The sequence below is a fragment of the Eretmochelys imbricata genome, chromosome 2 (assembly GCF_965152235.1).
Source record: "Eretmochelys imbricata isolate rEreImb1 chromosome 2, rEreImb1.hap1, whole genome shotgun sequence".
In the NCBI taxonomy this organism is placed as follows: Eukaryota; Metazoa; Chordata; order Testudines; family Cheloniidae; genus Eretmochelys; species Eretmochelys imbricata.
The window spans coordinates 183,348,828-183,371,331 of NC_135573.1; the positions used below are offsets into that span (position 1 = coordinate 183,348,828).

Below are 22,504 nucleotides of genomic sequence, written 5' to 3' on the forward strand. Positions count from 1 at the left end.
CCCCACGCGTGGGGGGCGGGGGGAGGCAGGGCTCAAGCAAGCAGCAATGCCAGGCCCAACCTTTGGGAAATATGGTCACCCTGTCTAGTATGTGCATCGCTGCTCGCACAAGCCCTGCCTGCCCCCCGTGCAGGGAGAGGAGCTAGGATGTGTGACTCAGGCCAGCTCCAGGGTGGGGAGGGGGCTTCGACCAGCCCCATGGGGGCCGAAGTGGGGGGAAGGGCTTGGGCCAGCCCCTTACAGTGTCCCGTTTTCCCTTTGGCCAATATGGTCACCATATCTTTGTTATAAAAGGCTTTTCTATTTAGTCTTCATGTCCTAAACAGAGAGTTAGCTTTGGTCCAATAGGACAGTGGCTCTTTGAGGGACTGATACCGCATACACTGAAATCAATGCCACAGTTTCCGTTGACTTCAATGTGTGGTACAAAATCCTGCCTATGGGGATTTAGGTCCTGATTTAGCAAGATACTGATGTACTTCCTGCAAACGACTGCACCATCCTCCAATCCTATTGGCTTGCACAGGTGTGGACCATGCTCAGCACCACACAGTGGCATGATACAGAATATTGGTATTAACTTCCCTGTCTTAAAAGTTGATTTGGTGTATTTATTTTTAAACATATCTATTTTTGAGGACTCCTTACCTATCTGCTATTACAAAATAGTCTTACATGGCTCATAGAATCATAGAATATCAGGGTTGGAAGGGACCTCAGGAGGTCATCTAGTCCAACCCCCTGCTTAAAGCAGGACCAATCCCCAACTAAATCATCCCAGCCAGGGCTTTGTCAAGCCTGACCTTAAAAATATCTAAGGAAGGAGATTCCACCACCTCCCTAGGTGTTTCACCACCCTCCTAGTGAAAAAGTTTTTCCTAATATCCAACCTAAACCTCCCCACTGCAACTTGAGATCGTTACTCCTCGTTCTGTCATCAGCTACCACTGAGAACAGTCTAGAGCCATCCTCTTTGGAACCCCCTTTCAGGTAGTTGAAAGCAGCTATCAAATCCCCCCTCATTCTTCTCTTCCGCAGACTTTACTATCCCAGTTCCCTCAGCCTCTCCTCATAAGTCATGCATTCCAGTCCCCTAATCATTTTTGTTGCCCTCCGCTGGACTCTTTCCAATTTTTCCACATCCTTCTTGTAGTGTGGGCCCCAAAACTGGACACAGTACTCCAGAGGAGGCCAAACCAATGTCGAATAGAGGGGAACGATCATGTCCCTCGATCTGCTGGCAATACCCCTACATATAATCCCAAAATGCCATTGGACTTCTTGACAACAAGGGCACACTGTTGAATCATATCCAGCTTCTCGTCCACTGTAACCCCTAGGTCCTTTTCTGCAGAACTGCTGCAGAGCCATTCGGTCCCTAGTCTGTAGCGGTGCATGGGATTCTTCCATCCTAAGTGCAGGACTCTGCACTTGTCCTTGTTGAACCTCTTCAGATTTTTTTTGACCCAATCCTCTAATTTGTCTAGGGCCCTCTGTATCCTATCCCTACCCTCCAGCGTATCCACCTCTCCTCCCAGTTTACTGTCATCTGCAAACTGCCTGAGGGTGCAGTCCACACCATCCTCCAGATCATTTGTGAAGATATTGAACAAAACTGGCCCCGGGACCGACCCTTGGGGCACTCCACTCGATACCGGCTGCCAACTAGACATGGAGCCATTGATCACTACCCATCGAGCCCGACAATCTAGCCAACTTTCTATCCACCTTATAGTCCATTCATCCAGCCCATGCTTTTTTCACTTGCTGGAAAGAATACTGTGGGAGACCGTGTCAAAAGCTTTGCTAAAGTCAAGGAACAACACGCCCACCGCTTTCCCCTCATCCACAAAGCCAGTTATCTCGTCATAGAAGGCAATTAGATTAGTCAGGCATGACTTGCCCTTGGTGAATCCATGCTGACTGTTCCTGATCACTTTCCTCTCCTCTAAGTGCTTCAGAATTGATTCCTTGAGGACCTGCTCCATGATTTTTACAGGGACTGAGGTGAGGCTGACTGGCCTGTAGTTCCCAAGATCCTCCTTCTTCCCTTTTTTAAAGATGGGCACTACATAAGCCTTTTTCCAGTCGTCCGGGACTTCCCCCGATCGCCATGAGTTTTCAAAGATAGTGGCCAATGGCTCTGCAATCACATCCACCAACTCCTTTAGCACTCTCAGATGCAGCGCATCCGGCCTCATGGACTTGTGCTCGTCCAGCATTTCTAAATAGTCCCGAACCACTTCTTTCTCCACAAAGGGCTGGTCACCTCCTCCCCATGCTGTGCTGCCCAGTGCAGTGGTCTGGGAGCTGACCTTGTTCGTGAAGACAGAGGCAAAAAAAGCATTGAGTACATTAGCTTTTTCCACATCCTCTGTCACTAGGTTGCCTCCCTCATTCAGTATGGGGTCCACACTTTCCTTGCCTTTCTTCTTGTTGCTAACATACCTGAAGAACCCCTTCTTGTTACTCTTAACATCTCTTGCTAGCTGCAACTCCAGGTGTGATTTGGCCTTCCTGATTTCACTCCTGCATGCTGGAGCAATATTTTTATACTCTTCCCTGGTCATTTGTCCAATCTTCCACTTCTTGTAAGTGGAAGATTGGAGATGGTATCACACAAATGTTAGATGAGACCACTTAGCACCCTGGGGAGCCCATGCAAATATAGGATATACAAAAACATATCCAATTATTCAGTTTCATTTTGGTTATGAGGAAAACTAATCTATACAGAGTAATCAGTAACGTAGCTAACACATTTCATCTCTAGGTTTTTTTTGGCAAAGGCTGGATCTTACAACCTGTACAAATATCCCCCTCCGCCCCTCCAACTTGCTATGCCCATGATTACAGCAGAATAACCTGTAACAATTTATTCTACCAATTTCAGGTTTTTCTGTTCACAAGCTGCCCACAAACTGATTGTGATTTGCTTAAAGTAACTGGCTGAATAGTGCAAAAAAATTTGGTAAATATTTGTTGACAATTTGTTCCACATACTTAGTATTCCAAATTTGATTGGAAACATAGGTCACATGGTAGGTTACTGTTTTGTGATTGGATTAGTTTAGAAAAAGGTTTCTGTTGGAGGCTCTCAAGTACAATCTTGACATTCATTTTTCACAAATATTCTACAATATTTTCTCAAGTCTTGCTGTTTCAGTGAACATTCCCGCATGTTAGTTTGCTAGACTACTCACCAAGAGCAAACCCAAGGGAAGAGCAAACATAGTAATCAGTCTCATTTTAAAATGTCAAATATTTATAGAAATTTTTTTTGCAATATTTGCCCTTCTTCCTCAGTGATTTATTTGAAGGTTCACATTATTTAAAATATTGTCCTATCAAGATAAATTCCGCATCCTTAGGATCAAATTTTGCCCTTTAACAAACATGCACATCAACTCCCAGGGGTCTCAATATTTGCCTGTTAACTCTACCCCAAAGATGAACGAACAAATAACCTTGACTCCCACGTCTGCTACCTCATTAATGGAAGATTCATGCACACGTCCAAGAGCAGAATTTAGCTGCATACCTAAATCTGACATTTTTTACAAGTTCTGACACAACACACACATACACATACACACACTGTATTCATTGACTTATGCCCTGCTCCCCACACACACAATCTGTAAAACAAATGAACTAACGGACACAGTCAGAGAAAAAAACAAAGTTCCATTCATTCTGTTCAAAAGGCCTAAAGACTCAGAAATTTAAGAGGAAGCCCCTTAGGTGACAAGTCAGGTGCTACTGCTTTGAAGTCTTCTTTCTCTCAGTATGTTTCTGGCTGGGGCTCATTTTTCTATCCACTTCAAGGAAGGGACTAGAGAGTTCACTGCTCATAAACCTGGACTCTGTCAGTCACTAGTGAAGACATTAATCCCAACATGTTCAGCATTAGTGTCAGCATAGCAGCAATCACTCTACTGAGATCAAGGGAAAGGGCGGACTTACCAGCACACTTCCGTCAGCCTTGGGCTGCCTAGCCAGGCTTACGCCCATCCATTCATCATCTCTATCCTCCTTACAGGTCTTTCCACAGAGCGTGCCCCAAGTATTGCCTTAAAAGAGGGAGGGACGGGGAGGAGGATGCATTTAGTTTTTTAAATATCTATAATGTGCCCTTGTAAGAGATACACTAGTTGATCGAACCGCTCTTTCCCATCTCTCACTATTATTTCTCATACGTATTAAGAGAGTGCCCAGGATGAGAGCCCCCTTGTGCTGGGTGCTGTACAAACACCCCCCTAAAAGACAGTCCCTGTTCCAAAGAGTTTAAAATCTAAGGGCTCAAGACAGTGAAACTTTCAGCACGTGCATTAACTTCAGCCACATGATCAGTCCCACTGAAGTCCACGGGGAAAATACTGAGGTGTTGGCAGAGTAATATTTTCACAAGGGCCTAATGCACTTTAGAAAATGGGACTTCGGCATTTTTTAAAAATATGGGCTCAACTCTTTCTTTCTATGATCTGTCATTACGTCTATTAACTCATCTTACTGTAGTGTCAAGGAGTGGGGGGAACGAGTGTTTGTTTTAGCAAAACTAAATATATAGATAGATATTTGCGAACACCTACATGTAGAATTAAGTAGAATTTTATTGATAAAAACAAAACAACCTGCCAAAAAACCCTCTTTCACTAAGGTCTTATCTACACTTGCATCAGCGTGTAGGGTGCCCGTAGCTATACGCTTCAGTGTAAAGCAGGTTGCATCCACATTGCCGTGGGCTGCTACACTTAGCAGTGAAAGGCTCTGACACAGAGGAGGCAGGGGGAAAGGCTCCAGCAGCAGGGCGGCAGTGGGATATTACAGTGCTAAAAATAGCAGCGTAAACCTGGGAAGCACTGCTTGGGCATGTAGAGAGCAGTGTAGGGTACATACCCTAGGGTTCTGGCATGAATGTCTACCCCACGTCTACACTGCTAGGGGGTGTGCAGTGAATGTACTCTGCACACCGCCATCAGCATAGACATAGCCTCAATATTAACGTATAACGGAGCATACTCTGGTTCCGATGTCAGGAAAAAGTTCATACAGTGATGTTAAAATAAAACATGTCAGCAAAAACACAGCAATACCACTATGAACTCTTTTTCACCAACAGAGATCAAACATGTATCATTCTTCATAAGGACCCATTCCCAAGGATTACATCAGAGGATCAGGGCCTTAGCCTGGGAGCCCTGGAAGGGAAGGGGACCATGTCTCAACATATGTTTGACCAGCATCTTGTACAATGGGACCTTGGTCCTGATCATATGCAACAACAAACTACTCTCATTGATTTGTTTTTGTTTTCTTTTGCATAAGAAGTAGGATAAATCAAAGTTATTATTCCATTAGTGAACACACACACATTACTCTGTTTATAACACAGTATATATTCACCCTTCAAATGTGGGGGGAGGGGGGAAATCACATAAAATCAATGAGAACTGCTCAAAATGAGCAGCAATTCTAACCATCCCTCTCCAGAAACTAAAGAGACCAAAGCAAGTAAGGAAAAGACAACAGCCTGGTTTAGATTCATTTGGAAAAAGCTTGACCAAAAAGATTAGCCTTATGCAGTGGCCCAGAGAGAGCACAGACTGCAATCAGAGACCTCCATCAAGAACATATTGCTTCCAGCCCTCAGGTAGGACATAATCCTGAACCATTTAGAGTAAATGGGAGCTTTAGCACTGGACTTCAATGGGATCAAGTTCCTAGTGCTATACCGGTGCGCCCTAGAGCCCTGATCTAAAGCCCACTGAAGTTGATGGGAGTCTTTCCAATGATTTCAAGGGACATCGGATCAGGCCCTAAGATATTTGCGAGGACTTTCAGTAACTGGTAAGTAAAAAAGTCTTAGAGTTACCCACCTCGACCCATATCCAGCTCTGTGCACCTCCTCTCAGGATTGGTGTGGACTCGACATTTAAAGACAGCTCCTGGGGACTTAACAGAGGCGCTGTATTTAGAATCTGCCTTTGGGGCACCAACCAGGACCCTGGAAAACAAAAGCAAGGTAGGAAGTAGTTAATTTCAGGAGGGAAAAAAAAAACACACTGACATTGCCAGTGCACCTTTGGCAAGAGGACTTCTTCTGATGGCCTGGTAAAATGACACCAATGATACACAAAATGAAAACAGACACAGTAAAGGCATTTTCCTTCAAGGAATCCAGGAATTCTTTGAACAAGCTAAATTTCCATCTGACACATAACACATTTAAAGCAATTCTTCACCCCCAAATAAGCAATTTCGGAAAGTTTTAGGACAGAGAACAGCAGCTGCATCCAATTTCTTTAGGTTCTAACCACAATCCTGTCAACTCCAAATCCACAATAGCCAAAAATGAATGGCGACAAAGGGAAAAAAGCTACGTTTCTGTTCATCAAAACGCAGATCAATACGGTTGATCAGAACCCGAAGGCATCCTAATCCCTGAAGCTCAAGGCAACTTATCATATGAGTGGTCCTTCAGAAATCCAGAATTATTGCACGATGTGTTGCCACCAACAGTTTAGAGACAAAGCTGCAAAGACTGGATCTATATTACTGATACTGTGTGAGAGAAACTAGCATCTTGGGGAAGTATCAAATCAACAACAGCTGTGATTGTAGGTATGAACTCCTTCCTGAAAGAAAGTGATCAAACCATATTAATACAATGCTCCAATTTAATGATCCAAATGATTCATGAGGACCACAGTTTAGCTGACAATTTTGTACTGTTATCAATAAGTGACATAAAAAAATGGACCACCTGCCATCATGAGTGGGAAGAGGGCAGGGAGGGGATGTTTTGGCAGGAATCAGATGACTATGTGAGTGTTTGTAACATGAGCCGACTCCATCATTTCCTCATCCAAGCAAGCGCCCTTCCCACTTCTTCCTTCCATCTTGTAAATCTGAACTCATGTGCCGGGAGGAGGGCTGATCTACACTACATTCCTATATCAGTAGAACTACATTGCTCCGGGATGAGAAAAACCCGCACCCCTGAGCAATGCAGTTATACCAACTTAATCCCCCACGTAGACAGCGCTATGCTGGCGGGAGAGCTTCTCCTCCCAGCATAGCTACCGCCTCTGAAGAGATGGATTAACAAAAGAGTTCTCTCCCATTGGCTTAGAGGGTCTTCATTAAAGAGCTGCAGCTGTGCCAATGCAGCATTTTAAGCGTAGACATGTCCTGAGTTGAGCAGAATGTGAGAGAATGAGAGAGATGGTTGGGGGGGGGGGGGGAAGGGGAAGACCACCAAAGATCTAACACCTGCCCTCACAAGGTATGGCACATGCACCTAGTCAATTTGCTATCAGTTTGGATCCGCTGACCCTTGAGAAGGCCAGTCCACAGGGATACAAAATCCAGACAAAAATCACTGGCTTTTGTATGCAACAATGTCCCTGGTCAGGTGGTCTATGGGGATTGAACCCAAGACCACTGACTTGAAAAGCATGTGCTTCTAGTGCTTGAGCTAACAAATCAGGTCTATCATCTTAGAGGCATTAGGAGTCTATTCATAGTCCAGCCATTAGAAAGGGCTAAAAAGCTACATGGTGTTAAGTGTGGGTCACATCATGTAAAAATGGTCAGAGATCTCAATACAGGCCTAGAAAACAGGGATATTGCTGGTTTTCAATGACTTTCGTTCTTCCTACTTACCAGCCTCTACGTCCTATCCCCACCTACTCCCTACCAGACTCAGTGTAAGAACGTGGAGAAAAAAACATTGAAATCTCAATTCCACCTATCTGGGAAGGAGAAGCAGAGAGTGTTATGTTATCAGAGGGAGTTATAATCAGGAATCTATGCTATACTAAGAAATGACTTGGGCAATAAGTTTTCCTCATAGCTTTAACGTGCTCTATTGGCTGATGTGACAAAACCGTGTCCTGACATTTAAGAGAAATTTAGAGGGAAAGAAATCCATATTAAAGGGATCATTTTCTCCCAGTATCATGGGCTAAGCTGTAGTATCACAGAGGTTTGCCAGGGGGCTGCACTCTATATGCACATCATGTTTTCACAAGTGAGAAAAATTAATGCCTGAAACTAAATTGCTGAAAGCTACAAAGCCTTCACACATTGGGGACCAAGCACAGGGGAGCCTGAAATAATAGCTCCAAATGGAAATCTCACCAGGCAGGCAGGCAGGCTGAAATCAGAATGCCAATCATCTCATTTACACAGGCGATGAATGAATGTCATTCACTTATTGACATTCACGAGGTCTAACAAAATAAACAAAGGGGGGGATATTGCTAGCTTAAGGAGGAATGGTTTAAATTGCAAGTGTCAAGAAAGTGTTTCTAAAGACCAGCTATTACAATAAGCTACAGTAAACCACATTCAGTTCTGGTTTAAGTGGTGCAACTCCAGTGGAGCTGTGCCCACCTTACAACAGAGATGAATTTGACTCAATAATGCTCAAAAAGATCTAGGAGCTTAATTTATAAAGAATCATTAATTTCTCTTTAAAAAGCTCGGGGGAGGTAGGGGTGGGAGGGAGAATAATACTGAACTGTGTGAGCAGGATTCCATGCACTGATTCTAAGTTCAAATTGATCTTGAGAAAATATGCATTCAGCTATGTTTTTGAAAGACATATCTCCAAGAACACAACTAGATACTAAATCTATCTGATGGGGCAAAAACCAGGCAAGACACAAACACAGCATGTGGTGCATGTCAGTAATTAATCCAGTTAAGTTATTACTAGGACTGGTGAAAGTTCCCTGAACTCAGAATAAAATGCTTGAAAGTTTCTCCCAAAGCATACTGTACATATTGAAATTTTTCCAGAAGTAAAATGTGGTAATCTAGCATTTCAGTACTATGGACTCCTTCATCCTGCCCCAGCCTAAACATAGTGAATATGTAAACAGCCCATAAAAGAATAACCTTGTTCATTTCTTTGCTATAGCCAGGCAGCCTTCCAACATCTCCCAACCAATTTAACCAACTCGGATTTAAATAGTCTAATTTAGTGGCGTAGCATGATTTTGCAGCACTGTTCAGATTTTAAGCAGGGCAGTTCCATTCCCCAAGCCAACACAGTCACAATATGGTCAGATTTTTGCAGAGAGCTACGCATTGGCATGGGCTCTCATCACAACCACAACATTCTGGAGGATGTTTCTGGGATCCCTCTGACTGGCTGCACAAAGGCACACTGGAAAGCGAAGCCCAGCAAGGGAAAGAAATGACTCTATGCGCACAGTTGCCTTTGAGTCTGAGTCAATATTTTGTGACAGCCTCAATTCTAGTACAAGAATTCAACAAGGCAGACGTAACAGAAAAGAGGAGGAAACAAAGGGAAGGATTAAAAGCCTTCAGTTGTTGGGGTCTATCAATTTAGGCATTACAACTGCACCTCACCATAGCACCATACCTGAATCTTGAACAGACACATACCAGTTCTCCCCCACCAGGGATTGTAGGGATTTTGTTTTAATTTTGTTGCAGGAAAGCAAGGTTGAAGTAGCACGTTTTGGTTTCGTTATGGGGGAGGGGAGGTTCCTAGTCTTGGTGATGGCTTCTCGGAGTGACTTTACTATTCCTACAAGAATCAGAATCCACTCGTGAAGGGTTATGGGACCTTGTGGAGTCTTGCCCATTACTACGCAGCATTCATGTTGGAGCCCAAAGGAACTTTCCCATTACTCCTTTCAAACCAACCTTCAGGACAGCCTATCACGGCCACCTCTGACCAAGATTAACACAAATCTCTTGGAGCCTACCAACCCGTTACTGGCTATGTCTGGAGGAATCAGATGCGAGATCCTCTCTTATTGGAGATGCCAATTTCCAGAATGACAATGTGGAGAACTAGCCAGTAGACAATGAGGCTATATATCCTTCTTTTCATGATCTCACTCTCATTTGCACCTGCGTTATGTTTACCTCCCACAGGGAGTAACCACCACCTTGCTGCTGAATGGCCCTAAGGATAAACAGTTTCAGAAATCAAAGCGCTGTATCTAGCTGGAAGTACAATGCACAAAGAAGCACTGAGTGGTCCCAATGGCAAGGAAAGATGCCAAACGCATTAGAATCTGTCTCCAGCGTGCCAGCACCGATTAGACAGCCATAACTCAACCGCTGCAGGTCCTCTGCCCCTCACAGCAATTTTAAGTGGCAGAGATGAAACATCTTTAAATTGCCTCCTATATCACAACAGATTAAAATAAGCAGCAGCAACAGGGCACATGCTGCTCCAATGCATCCAAGGATTCCAGTTTGATTCCTCCTGGTCGAAGGCTTCCCCCCTCTCCCCCCCACAATACATTTAGGGGGAGGAATGTTCAATTGGTTCATCTATTCAATAGGTAAATCCACTGAATGCGGGGTCTTAAGTGAGAGGGCAGTAATTCAGAAGCCACTGCTGCACAACCTGTAACTATAGCACCAAATCAGTCCTTCCTTTCCAGAGCCCCAACAGCAGCTCGCAGTTCAGTGTTTGTGGTCTGTCCAGGCAATACACCAAGACAAACAGGACACTCTTCCTTCATGTGGGTCTCCTCCCCTATTTCATTCTGGATCACATAAAAAGATCCTCGGGATACTAAGTCATGTACGAACAACAATATATCAAATCAACCATCAGATGCAACACCACCCGGCATGTTTCAGATAACCGCAGTCTGCGGTTAAGAGCAGGAAGCAACAAATGACATAAAAGCACAAAAATAGAGGGTCATTCCAGTGATAACAGCTCTCAGTCAGTAGCCATGGAACTAGACTGCCTAGATGTGCCAGGTCATGCTGCCAGGAAGGTTGAGGCTATTACACCACGTTAAATTGGCAGAGAGAGAAGGGAAGAGGAGGAAGGGGGAGAGAAGGGAATTATAAAAGGATTTTTAAAATAAAAAGAATTAGCTAGTGATTCATGTTAGATCATTAAAGTTTTTGTAAGGGTCAAGTTATTGTTTCTTGTAATAATTTCTCCAAAAATTAAAAAAAAATCAGCATAAAATACTTATTTTTCCTATTTGCTGAGATTTATTCCAAGCTTCAAAACTATAGCTAAAGGCTAGGAGCATTCATGCTTGTCTAGGCTCCAAAAGAAAGCAGGAGCTAACCACCTGGTTCCTTGCTCAGTTGAGAACAGTAATGAGGAGGAACTGTGTAAATCTTTCAAAACTTGTACTCAAAAAATCCTCTTAAGAAAGCAAAACAAGAGACATCAGAAAATACAATAACCTGAGAACATGTGATGAAGACAAAGTCTTCTCCATCTTGAAATCATGTAGAAATAACTGCAAAGAGGAAATCTCAGTACAACCAACAAGTACATTCCTTTTATTGCAAATACATTTTTCACACCATTCTAGTGAAGGCTGCATAGCCAAATTCTCTTACGCAGAGAGAGAGAGAGTGTATGTATATAGACGTGGAGAGAGAGAGAGTAAACTTGGTCAGACACATTTGCTCCAGGTTCACATTTGGTGCACAAAACTTTAATCCAAGCCATTTTCCTAAATTTGATCTTGTTTAATATTTATATATATGAATGATACTTTAGATCAGCGGTTCTCAAACTTATTTGATCTGTCCCCCCCTTCTTTGTGTCTGTTGTCATTTATGCCCCCACTCCTCGCCACCTCCTCTGAAGGCAGAGAGAAGAGCAGAGGCTGCTGGCCAGGGTGCCCAGCTCTGAAGGCAGTGCTGTGCCAGCAGCACAAAAGTAAGGGGGGGGCCTACGTGAAAAGTGATATTTATCAATATCACTTTTCGCAGCAGACTTAGTGCCCCTTGCTGCTGCCACCCCAAAGCTGACAACTGCAGCTCCACCACCTCCAGGTGAGGGATTACGGTGGAGGGGAAGGAGAGCCCAACCCCAGACTGCAGGGACATAATACAGACTAGTGTTTTGTGCTATATAAAAATGAATGGCCAACACGGAGGTTTACGAATTGGCAAAAATGTATAAAGATATTAGCACATGAGGGAAAGCCTCATGGGTGTAATGCACTTCATTAAAGGGACTTTAATGATCAGGACGGATTAAGGGCCTTGTAACTCCCTGTTTTATATTACAGAACGCATTTTTATCCTAAACTAAACTGACTATCCTTTTCAGTTCAAACTATTTAATAAAAACTGGGGTCAGGGAAGGGACAGTTCATTGGAGATAATTCTGTATGACACATGATCAAAATTTTAAAAAGTCTCTAGTGATTTGGGGTGACTTCATTTTTGGGCATCCAGCTTGACATCTCAAGGGGGCCTGAATTTTCAACAAGTGCTTTTGAAAATGGGGGGCCCTTTTGGTGTCTTAACTTGAGCACCCAAAAATGAGGGCATCCCAAATCACTAGTTGCTTTTGAAAATCTTAAGTCATACCAAAAGAAGCACTGTAAACAATGATACATTTGACTAGAATCAGTGGCGGTTTAAGCCAATATAAACCCTGCTGGTGGGATTTGCATTGGGCGGAGTGGGTTGTGGATGGTGCAGAGTGGCTGCAACTTTTCCTTAGTGGAGACAGTAGCATGTGAGAAGCAACAGCAGCCCAAAACGCGGAGAGAGGATGACCAAAAGCAGGCAGAGACTGGAGATGCAGCTCCTACAAGTGCAACTTCATAAGATTTTCAAGGTGCCTATAAGCCATATGGAAGAGGATAGCGGTGGTAACTTTCCTGCATCATCTTTGCTGAATCCAGCCTAATGCATGTAACACCATGATCTTAACATATGTATTAATTATAAAGGTCCAGGAGCAAATGCCAAATTTCTTTTCTCACAGTGTACATTAAATCTTTTCCAGCTTTGCCAGATCCCCATCTTTGTGTATCAGTCAGGCACGTTCAAGATGTGTGGGCAGTTTTCTATTTTCTTAAAATAGTGCTATATGATATCAGCTACTAGATATTTCAAGAATAATAGAATTACACTCAAGAAGAACGGTCTTTCAAATGAGGTCATAATCCGGGTTGATGGGGCTATGGCCTCTCATAATATTTAATATGCCCTCACACATCAGATATGGTTGTCAGGACATTTGTGCGCCACGAAAAGTCTGCAGGAAACTTTTACTTTAAATGAAAATTTTTCTGTAGACCGACATCCCTCTGCAGTGTTATTAACCAAAACCTACCTGGTATTTTTTTGTTAGTGCAGGAGAAGCAGGAAGTGAAACTGCCAGCCTTGCTTCATTTCCCAAGCAGAGTGAAATGAGAAAACATTTTTAACCATGTAGAACATTTGTTTATATCAGTTTTCATAATCTGAGCCACTGTTACCCACACACAAGCAAGAAATTATATTATTTCATCTCAACAGCATTCCTTTAGACTGGCACTTCATTCATTTTATTGTGTGTTCCCCATCAACGTGTGTTAAGGACAATGAGTAATTTTCAATTTTGCTTTTCCTATCTTTTGTTGGTTTGTGTGATAAGATTAGCATCATTTTAAAGTGAAGGGTTTCTTTTCTTTTCCAACCACTTGCTTCTTTCTTGATACTGATATTTAATAAGGAATGCTCCATTGAAAGTCACCATGCAGAAAGGCAAAGCATACAAGTACTTGTGACCCAAAGAGTGTGAAAGAACTTCATTTTAAGTGGCTAAAACTGAGGCTGAATACATTTATTTAATCCACAAGTGTGCTACAGTTCCCAAATCAACAGCTAAGTAATCTGTCCATATCTAAGAGATGGAGATAAAGAGAAGCTTTGTGGACTGTTTACTTGTATTTACTGTTCCTATGCACATTAAAAGTGACATCAGCTAGGTCCACTTAAAAGGACCCTGTTTAATTCTAACAGGGCCCCTGATGCAAATAGAGAGAGAGCAGTAGAAAAGTAGTAAACTAGTCAGTTTAGATAGTTTTATGAGATGCATACAGATGTTCTATGTTTATTTATCATTCAAAATACACCGCCCTTCCCTCTAAAAATTCTATACAAACATAGAAGATGTCCTCTTCTTCCCCCCTCCCCCGCCATCTGCAAACCACTCTAATCATTCTGATCAGTTACTTCTATATGGAATGCAGACAACTCCTCTTTGCAAACAGATCAAACCTATCAATGCTCTACTGTTCACACCATGGCGACCACTGCTACTAAAAGTTGTCCCATTTAACCCAACATGACCTATCCTATTTCATATCACATGAATTTGCTGTCAAGGAGATGAGCTTGTAAATATTTCCTGCAAAGAAGGGGATTACATAAAGGACTAAACACAACGGGCAGTTTTGCACTGCAGAAAAGGGATACATGCTTCGGTCTATGGAGCAACCCCCAAACTTTTCATAAGCCTTATATGCTCCATTATGTCTTTACTTTCCCATCGCCTGACTTTCAGGATAAACTATCACACAATGTTCTATATGCCGATCCAACTTTGACCATCCCCTCCCCCTTGAATTTTTCTGAAGTGATGCCTCTAGTTCAGGGTGTCCCCCAATTACCTACTAGGTTCAGAATGTCACCAGGGCCGGCAACAACTGTGTGTCAGTATAAAAAGGCACTAATTGTTTAGGGTTTTAGCAGTTGCAGTTAATCCCCATGGATGTCTGGTTTACTTAAGAATGCACCTGCAGGGGGGAAGTGACAATTCAACACCCCACACACATTTCATTTACTTCTCCAAGTACATATCCTGCATGTTCCAGCAGCAACTGTTTGCTAACCAGAGTAACCACCAGTCTGAAGCACTCCCTTTGTGGACTACAGTATGATAGAATCCCAACCTGCGGCTTGTGGAAACAGAGAACCACAGGGCTGCAATTCCTCTTTTCATGGCAGCATTTGAACTCAGGGCAACAGATGGACTTAATAAATAGATTCTATGGGAAGAAATCTTTCTTCAGTGTCCTCTACCTGTAACTGAATTGAAACCACAGAACACATCACCTTGAACTACTTACAAGCTAATACCTGGCTAGAAGATTTGGTTACACTGAGTGGCCCTTCTGAAGTTCAAACCTCGCTTATTTCTAAATGGTGCCTGGTAGTTTGTGCCTCTGTTGCTTTTCCAGGAAGTACACAAACTTCTTCCATCAGACTGCATCCAAGGCAGAGCAAAACTACTTTATTACCATAATACATTCTAAGTACACATTAGCTGGCCTCAGTTATACTGGAGATTTAAACAAACATGTCAGCTCCAGTGCTGTTCCCAAACCACAGTAAGAGGCAGCATTTCTGCAATTAAAAAAAAAGGGGGGGGATCAAAGCCAGGATTAAATGTTCCTCCTCATTGCTTTGAAAAAAAAAAAATCATTGCCTGCTTACTTAGTACCCGCTGAAAGGTACTGAAGGCCCTGCCAGATTCTGTGTGCTGTTCTGTTGAACAGATTACTCAGCAAAGGTTGAAACGCAGAAGTAAATGCATCCAGCTACCACTTTTTTTAAACCCTAATTTTTAATTTAAAAACTTCTTCTTTAGAATGTGTCTAGGAAGCCATTATTCTGATTCTCTGACAATCATGTTGGTTGACACTCGAAGCCTTAAATCAGTGGGTGTGGTGGAACCAGAACATCTGATCCTGCAGTACTCTCCCAATTTCCAGCAACAGGCAGTGGAAAAAGCTACTGGCAGTAATAAACACACCCCTCGACAGCAGCAACTGTAGTTTAGCTCCATTTTTTCTGGGTCAATCCAATTGCAGGAAGGAACAAAGTAAAGTTTAATGCCAGAAGGAGAAGGATGCTCCCTCTTACTGTAGCAGGGGATTTTAAACTGGTATCTTAAGTGAAACGTGATAGCTGGAGACTGGACATTGTCCTGTCTGAAGCCAGAGGGTCTCTAAATATTTAGGGTGAAATCCTGGCCCCACTGAAGCCCGTGGGACTTTTGACTTCAAAAGCCAGAATTTCACCCTGAACTTCTATCCCACCATTAATCTTTACCAGTAAGATAGTCCATGCCAAGTTAAATCAGCCTTCACTACTTCTCTAGTCCCCCACCACCGCTGTCAATTGGTCCTCAGAAGAAGCCCACACACACACACACACACACACACACACACACAAGTGACTGTACTCTAAGAAGAAATACAGCATATCCCATCCAGTCATGTTCTGACTAGGCATGGCAGCTACAGTGTCTGCAGTAAAGTGTCTGCAGGAAAGCAATATATTTAACTGAAAATTACTAGTAATCTTCTTACTGAACAAGAGTTTAGCCTCCATGGTGAGTTGAGGTGACACTTCATGACACTTGGAAAATGGAGGAGAAGGCCATTTAAAGGCCAGTATATCCCACAAACCAACCGCAAGACCAATTTACAATAGGAGACATTCCCCCTGCAGCAGGCTCCTCTGGATGCTGCCGGGAAAGAATAAGGATAAAGGCCCTCGGCTTTGGGGAAGGGAGCCCCTCCAGCAGGGCTTTAGTCTCATAGATTTAAAGGCCAGAAGGGACCATCATAATCATCTAGTCTGACCTCCTGCACATTGCAGGCTACAGAACCTCACGCACCCACTCCTGCAACAGACCCCTAACCTCTGGCTGAGTTACCGAAGTCCTCAAATCATGGCTTAAAGACACTGTGATGTCTCTCCCTTCTTGCCACCAAGGATTTTGCTGCCCTGTTTCAACCAGGCAGTTAAAATCGCCCTTATTCGAGTGGTCACAGAAATACCTTGAGACAGCTGCAATATCCTGGAATATCTACTGGGGAGCGGGGAGAGGAGAACTTGACTCCACCTGGCTTGGAGCAGGGGACTCCAAAAAGGCTGGGGCAGGAGGCCGGAGGGGGGTGAGAGATGCCAGCGCCACTTCGAAGTGACACCTTCAGGTGCAGCTCAAGCCGCAGCAGCAGCTCCCCGCCACAGAGCCAGCCCCTCTGCCCTACTCACCAGCGGGTATTATCGTAGTAATGCTCCAGCACCGAGTATCCAAAGAAGGAGCCATTGGGCCCCTGGTAGACCACGGGGTGATCCAGGTCCACGTTGTAGGAATAAGCCAAGGCCACTGCTAGCAAGCCCACCAGCACTTTAAACCAACTCCGCTTGAGCTTCCACTGGGGTCCAGGCATCCTGCGGGACAGGGCGGGGAGTGCGTGTGCCGGGGAGCGCCTCTGTCCTGGGGAAATCCAGCGCCCGCCCCCCCTCACTGCAGGCAGCCCGGGGTGTTAAGCTGGAGTTGAAACGAGCCTACACCAAAAAAAAAAATCCAGCCCCAGCCCGTGGAGTCCCAGGAGCTCCGGAAAGCGCCCCGCAGCCCGCCCGGTCCGGCTGAAGCCTGCAGCAGAGGGGGCTGGGTGGGCTGCAGCCAGGGATTCTGACTCAGTCCTGCAGCGGCCAGGGACTTTTGTGGCCGCCTCGCAGAGAAGCTCCAGTTCGCTCCAATCCCCGGGGCGCAGGGAGTGGAAGCAGCGCTCCCCTGCCTGGGACAGCGGCGGCCACAAAACTACAGCGGCGGCGCCCTCTAGCGGCCGCAGCCCGGGCTCGTTCCCTCAGCATCGTAGCATCTTCGCGAGCTAAGGGGATGGATCCCCTTGGTGAGGGGACCCACGGAAATTCTCCCCCCGCCCTTCGTTTTCCCCTGACACACACCCTTTTTTCCTTGGTGCTCAAAAGCTTCCCCTTCAGGGAATGATTTCCCACTGCTCCTTCTGTATTTCTGGAGTATGCATTATCACTTGTTCTGAACATCAAGATGCACTATTTACTTCAGTCCTCAGCGCCCAAAGCATGTTGTAGTTCTCCCTATCCAGGAATTACACTCAACAGCCGGGTTTCTTCCTCCCTCTCTCCATTGTTTCATTAACAACAATATTTCACAATTCTAAAGCACGTTTAATCTTCAGATAGACCTATTCGCTCAACATTCCTGTGAGGCGGACACATTCACTCTTTTACAAAGAGGGGAACTGAAGCAACAAGCAGCTAGGTGACTTGCAAACACCATAGATTTCAGAGTAGCAGCCGTGTTAGTCGGTTTAGTCAAATTTGTTAGTCTCTAAGGCTGCCACAAGTACTCCTTTTCTTTTTGCAAACACAATAGAGGGAATCAGTGGCAAAGCTGGAATTCGAAAATCAGAATTCCTAGCTTCCATTCCTGTGACAAGCCCACTGCCAGCGGTACTTCAGTAGCAGCAGCATTCATTCTGCAGCAGTTTATCTGTAGAAAGCAGCCATGGAAAAACCACCTCCCTCTACACTATCAGCTCCCCGATTGTACATGTTAATAGCTTTCCGCCCAACAATGTGGCCCTCTTCTCTAGATATTATGTTATTTGGATTGGCAAACCTCTGGTGTATTATACCATGTTTATATCAATTCTGTCCAGATCCTTACACCTGCATGCCAATCTGCCCGACTTCCTCTTCATGCTCAAGTCAGTCACTTCAGCTGTGTCCTCTCTTCAATTCATAGACCTTTTCCCACTGTTCATTTTACACTCAAGCTTACAACTATCAATCACCCGCACACACAGCTGGACTGATCCCATGAAGAACTGTGAAGAATTGGTATGAGAAAGAAAGAGTGAGTCAGAAAACTGAGGGCCTAAAAATGTTTTAAGAAATTAGTCCTGTCTCATTTTAAACTTCCCCCACTGTTCTTTGCACCCTTCATTGGGGGCCATTAGCTGCATTGTGAGAGGCAGGCTTCATTTTGTGGAGCCTGATCCAAGTCTCGCTGAATAGAATGCGAGTCTTGCCCATTCAATGGCAGGTCAAGCAGGCCCTCATTAATGACGTATGGCAATTTAATACATTATGTTCATAGATACAAACATTTTGTATTCCGTGTATATGAAGACAAAGATATGACAGACATCGAATGTTTTCTAATATTGTTTGTGAGTAGCATAATGCTTAACAAATAGAACACTTTTCCACACCTCTAGTCTTTAGCATATGATCAAACCCCTGTTTTTAAAAGCTTATTAAAAATGTTAGAGGAAAAAAATTATTTTTCAGTAAAAAGCATGCTCATTTAGATTATATTAACAACTATATTCAAACCACTTAATGAAAAGATTGTCAAAGGACTTTCAGAACTGTGCAACCAGTATGGATAAAAGTAATCTGGTTGAGGAGGAAAGTCAATATACACTGATCAGGCAAATTCCACAGACGACATGCAATCCCATTAATAACACCAAGCCAAATTCTTTGCATTTTGAAGCAGGAAAGCAACAGGGCTTTTCAATTAATTATCCGATTACTGAAGGAGGCTAAACAGCTCTCCAATCAAATTAGAGGAAATGGGAGCTGACACACTAATACTGTGGAGAGAATGTTGGACATAACCATTTCCATGGGAAAGAGAAAAGCTAAATGGCTGGACTAGGTGAATAAAACATTGGCCTGTCCCATGTAGAGTGCTCACAGGAGAGCTTGTGCTTCTAAAAATGGTATGATTGGAGGTGTGTCAGTCCATAAAAGAGATCAGCTCCCATTGCATGGTAAGGAAACTTATTCAGAACATAGAATCATAGAATCATAGAATATCAGGGTTGGAAGGGACCCCTGAAGGTCATCTAGTCCAACCCCCTGCTCGAAGCAGGACCAATTCCCAGTTAAATCATCCCAGCCAGGGCTTTGTCAAGCCTGACCTTAAAAACCTCTAAGGAAGGAGATTCTACCACCTCCCTAGGTAACGCATTCCAGTGTTTCACCACCCTCTTAGTGAAAAAGTTTTTCCTAATATCCAATCTAAACCTCCCCCACTGCAACTTGAGACCATTACTCCTCGTTCTGTCATCTGCTACCATTGAGAACAGTCTAGAGCCATCCTCTTTGGAACCCCCTTTCAGGTAGTTGAAAGCAGCTATCAAATCCCCCCTCATTATTCTCTTCTGCAGGCTAAACAATCCCAGCTCCCTCAGCCTCTCCTCATAAGTCATGTGTTCTAGACACTTGACTTCCAGCCACCCCTGCTCCGCCCCCCCTTTTTTTTTTGCGCTGTGATCTTGCATGGCTTGGGCCTAATCCTGCAACATCTAAGTTGACAGGAGTTTTGCCATTGGTTTCAGTGGGAGTATGATCAGAATCGGTGTCTCCAAGTCAGGACATTTTCTTAAAGGAGGTAGGAAAACTCATATTGTACCTGAAGTCTGAAAAAACCCTGCCATGAATTAAAATGTTAACTACTGCAGGCACACCTAATATAGGATCACTGAATGAGTATAAAGCTAAAAGTGAGGACTAAGAAAAAGGTATACATATTTTAACACCTTGAGCACATGCACCAAACCTTTATCATAAAACTAGTAGAGCTGGGTTTAACCAGTTTTGTTCAATATCTTCATAAATGATCTGGAGGATGGTGTAGATTGCACTCTCAGCAAATTTGCGGATGATACTAAACTGGGAGGAGTGGTAGATACGCCGGAGGGGAGGGATAGGATACAGAAGGACCTAGACAAATTGGAGGATTGGGCCAAAAGAAATCTGATGAGGTTCAATAAGGATAAGTGCAGAGTCCTGCACTTAGGACGGAAGAATCCAATGCACCGCTACAGACTAGGGGCCGAATGGTTTTTAAGGTTTTTAAGGTCAGGCTTGACAAAGCCCTGGCTGGGATGATTTAACTGGGAATTGGTCCTGCTTCGAGCAGGGGGTTGGACTAGATGACCTTCTGGGGTCCCTTCCAACCCTGATATTCTATGATTCTATCTTTATCTACATTCATCTGGACCTATTCTGTCTGAAAACTTTCTTGTTTATAGATCTGTAAGTACCTACCTAACTGCCATATACATATGGACAGACACAAAAGCAGATTAGGTAAATCATACCTGTAAATCAAGGCTATAATTATAACCTTGTGGTGATTCCATGAACCACAAAAAGAGAACTAGCGTTATTACTCTGTATGACACTTTTGCTTTAATTCTACCACAAGTCATTGAGCTAGATGTATCTTCTCCAGTCTTGATTTAAACATGCAAAGTGAGGTAGAATTTAGTATATGAAGATTTACCTTACCAGTCTGTTCAATGGTTAGTCATACCCTTCTGTTCAGCTCTCCTAAACATTTGCAATTTTATTTTCAGTTTGAACTTGGCCAATTTCAACTTCCAGTTAAAGTCTCCCTTATTCGAGTGGTTGTTATGTCTATGTCTGCTAGATTAGTTGTTGTGCCTATTTCTGCTAGATTAATGAATGTCTTACTACCAGATATCTACTACTCCCTCAGAGGGGTGATTATACATTGTGATTGATTCACCCCTTAAACCTTCACTTTACATTGATCTCCTTTAGCCTAAGGCACATTTTCCAGAGCAGGGTCAGTGTGCTAAAAATAGGAGGTTTGATGTTATGGCACTGGTGGTTGCTCAAGCTAGCTGTCCAAGCCTACACCCACCCGACCTCCTGGGCCCAAGCATGGGTAACTAGCCCAAGCCACTACCAAATGCTGCCCTGCCCACACTACTACTTTACGCACACTAGCTCGAGCTAGCACAAGCCTGTCCACCCAGGCTGAGAATCACACCTCCCAGCCGCAGCGTAGACATATGCTAAGGTGAGTGGGGATGACAACTATGTTTGCAGAGTCATTCCGATCATGTCAATCAGAGAGCTAGGGTGCTAGTCACATTTAAACTCTGATAATGGTCTTCCCTCCAGCATCCTACTCGCCAAGCAGAAAATCAGCAGCAGCACCTTGGGGTGCTCTGTCACGAACTGAGATATTGAGATCTCTAGAATCGCTGCACCACAGCAGCCAAGTGACTAACACCTTCACAAATTGTTCCCATCGGTCTACAGGGGCCTCCCCATTTTTCATACTGCAGGGGTATAAAATCAATTGTTTTAGATAATTAAGGAATTCAGGTTTCAATACCATAAATTTAATGGGGTGCCTGCATTAACCTTTCTAGAGCCAGAAATAAATACATAATATTATTAACTGTGTTGTGGTTGTTCCATTTGGCTGCAGCTAATTCTCTGGAGCAAACGTGAGAGTAAGAAACTATCACATTATTGGTACTGTTACTTCCTGATGTTCGCTCTTCTGACTGCTTGCCTTTATCTTCCTTGTATAGCTCTACCACAGATTTTCCCATGTGGATTTCGAATCCAAAAAGCTTTTTCTAGGTTCAAGAGAGGGTCAAGACAAACGTTTAGCTAGCATAGGAGGCAGTAATTTAAGCAAACCACTCTTCCTCAAAGTCCTTCAATAAAAAACAATTCTATTTTTTTATCTGACCGTTCGGCAATATTTTCAAAGCCGCAATTTTCATAGGTGAAAATCAATTGTCCCCTTTTAAGCATCTGAAAATTGTTATTCTAAATAGTCTTGCTTTTGCAGCATCAGCTCCAGTTTATGAGCCAGGTATATTATTCTTAAATAAACAATTTTAAAGAACAATTGAAGTGGGACTTAAGTAGTGGATAGGCCTTGCTCTGGCCTTCAGCACAAGAGTGAATTTGATACACTGTGACTTGGGGCCCACTTCTTCCCAAAAGAAACTTGTAAAGGGGTAGCTGCCATCCAAACACCCCCCTTGTGGGCAGGGATGCCTCTGCAGTGCCCTGCCTTTAGTAGCCTCCCTCTTACTGGCCTCGTAAGCATTCCAGAGGA

At 43.7% G+C, this 22,504-nt stretch overlaps 1 protein-coding gene across 1 annotated transcript in view; it reads right to left on the reverse strand.

The window, feature by feature from the left end:
• ITGA9 (integrin subunit alpha 9) overlaps positions 1-17,000 on the reverse strand; it is a 291,590-nt gene extending 274,590 nt beyond the window's left edge. Inside the window, exons 1-3 of the mRNA XM_077809245.1 lie at positions 16,822-17,000; positions 5,880-6,007; positions 3,967-4,073 (exon numbers count right to left, since the gene is read on the reverse strand). Of these exons, the coding sequence (XP_077665371.1) occupies positions 3,967-4,073; positions 5,880-6,007; positions 16,822-17,000 (414 nt within the window). The remainder of the gene's footprint in view (positions 1-3,966; positions 4,074-5,879; positions 6,008-16,821) is intronic.
• Positions 17,001-22,504: the final 5,504 nt, after the last annotated feature.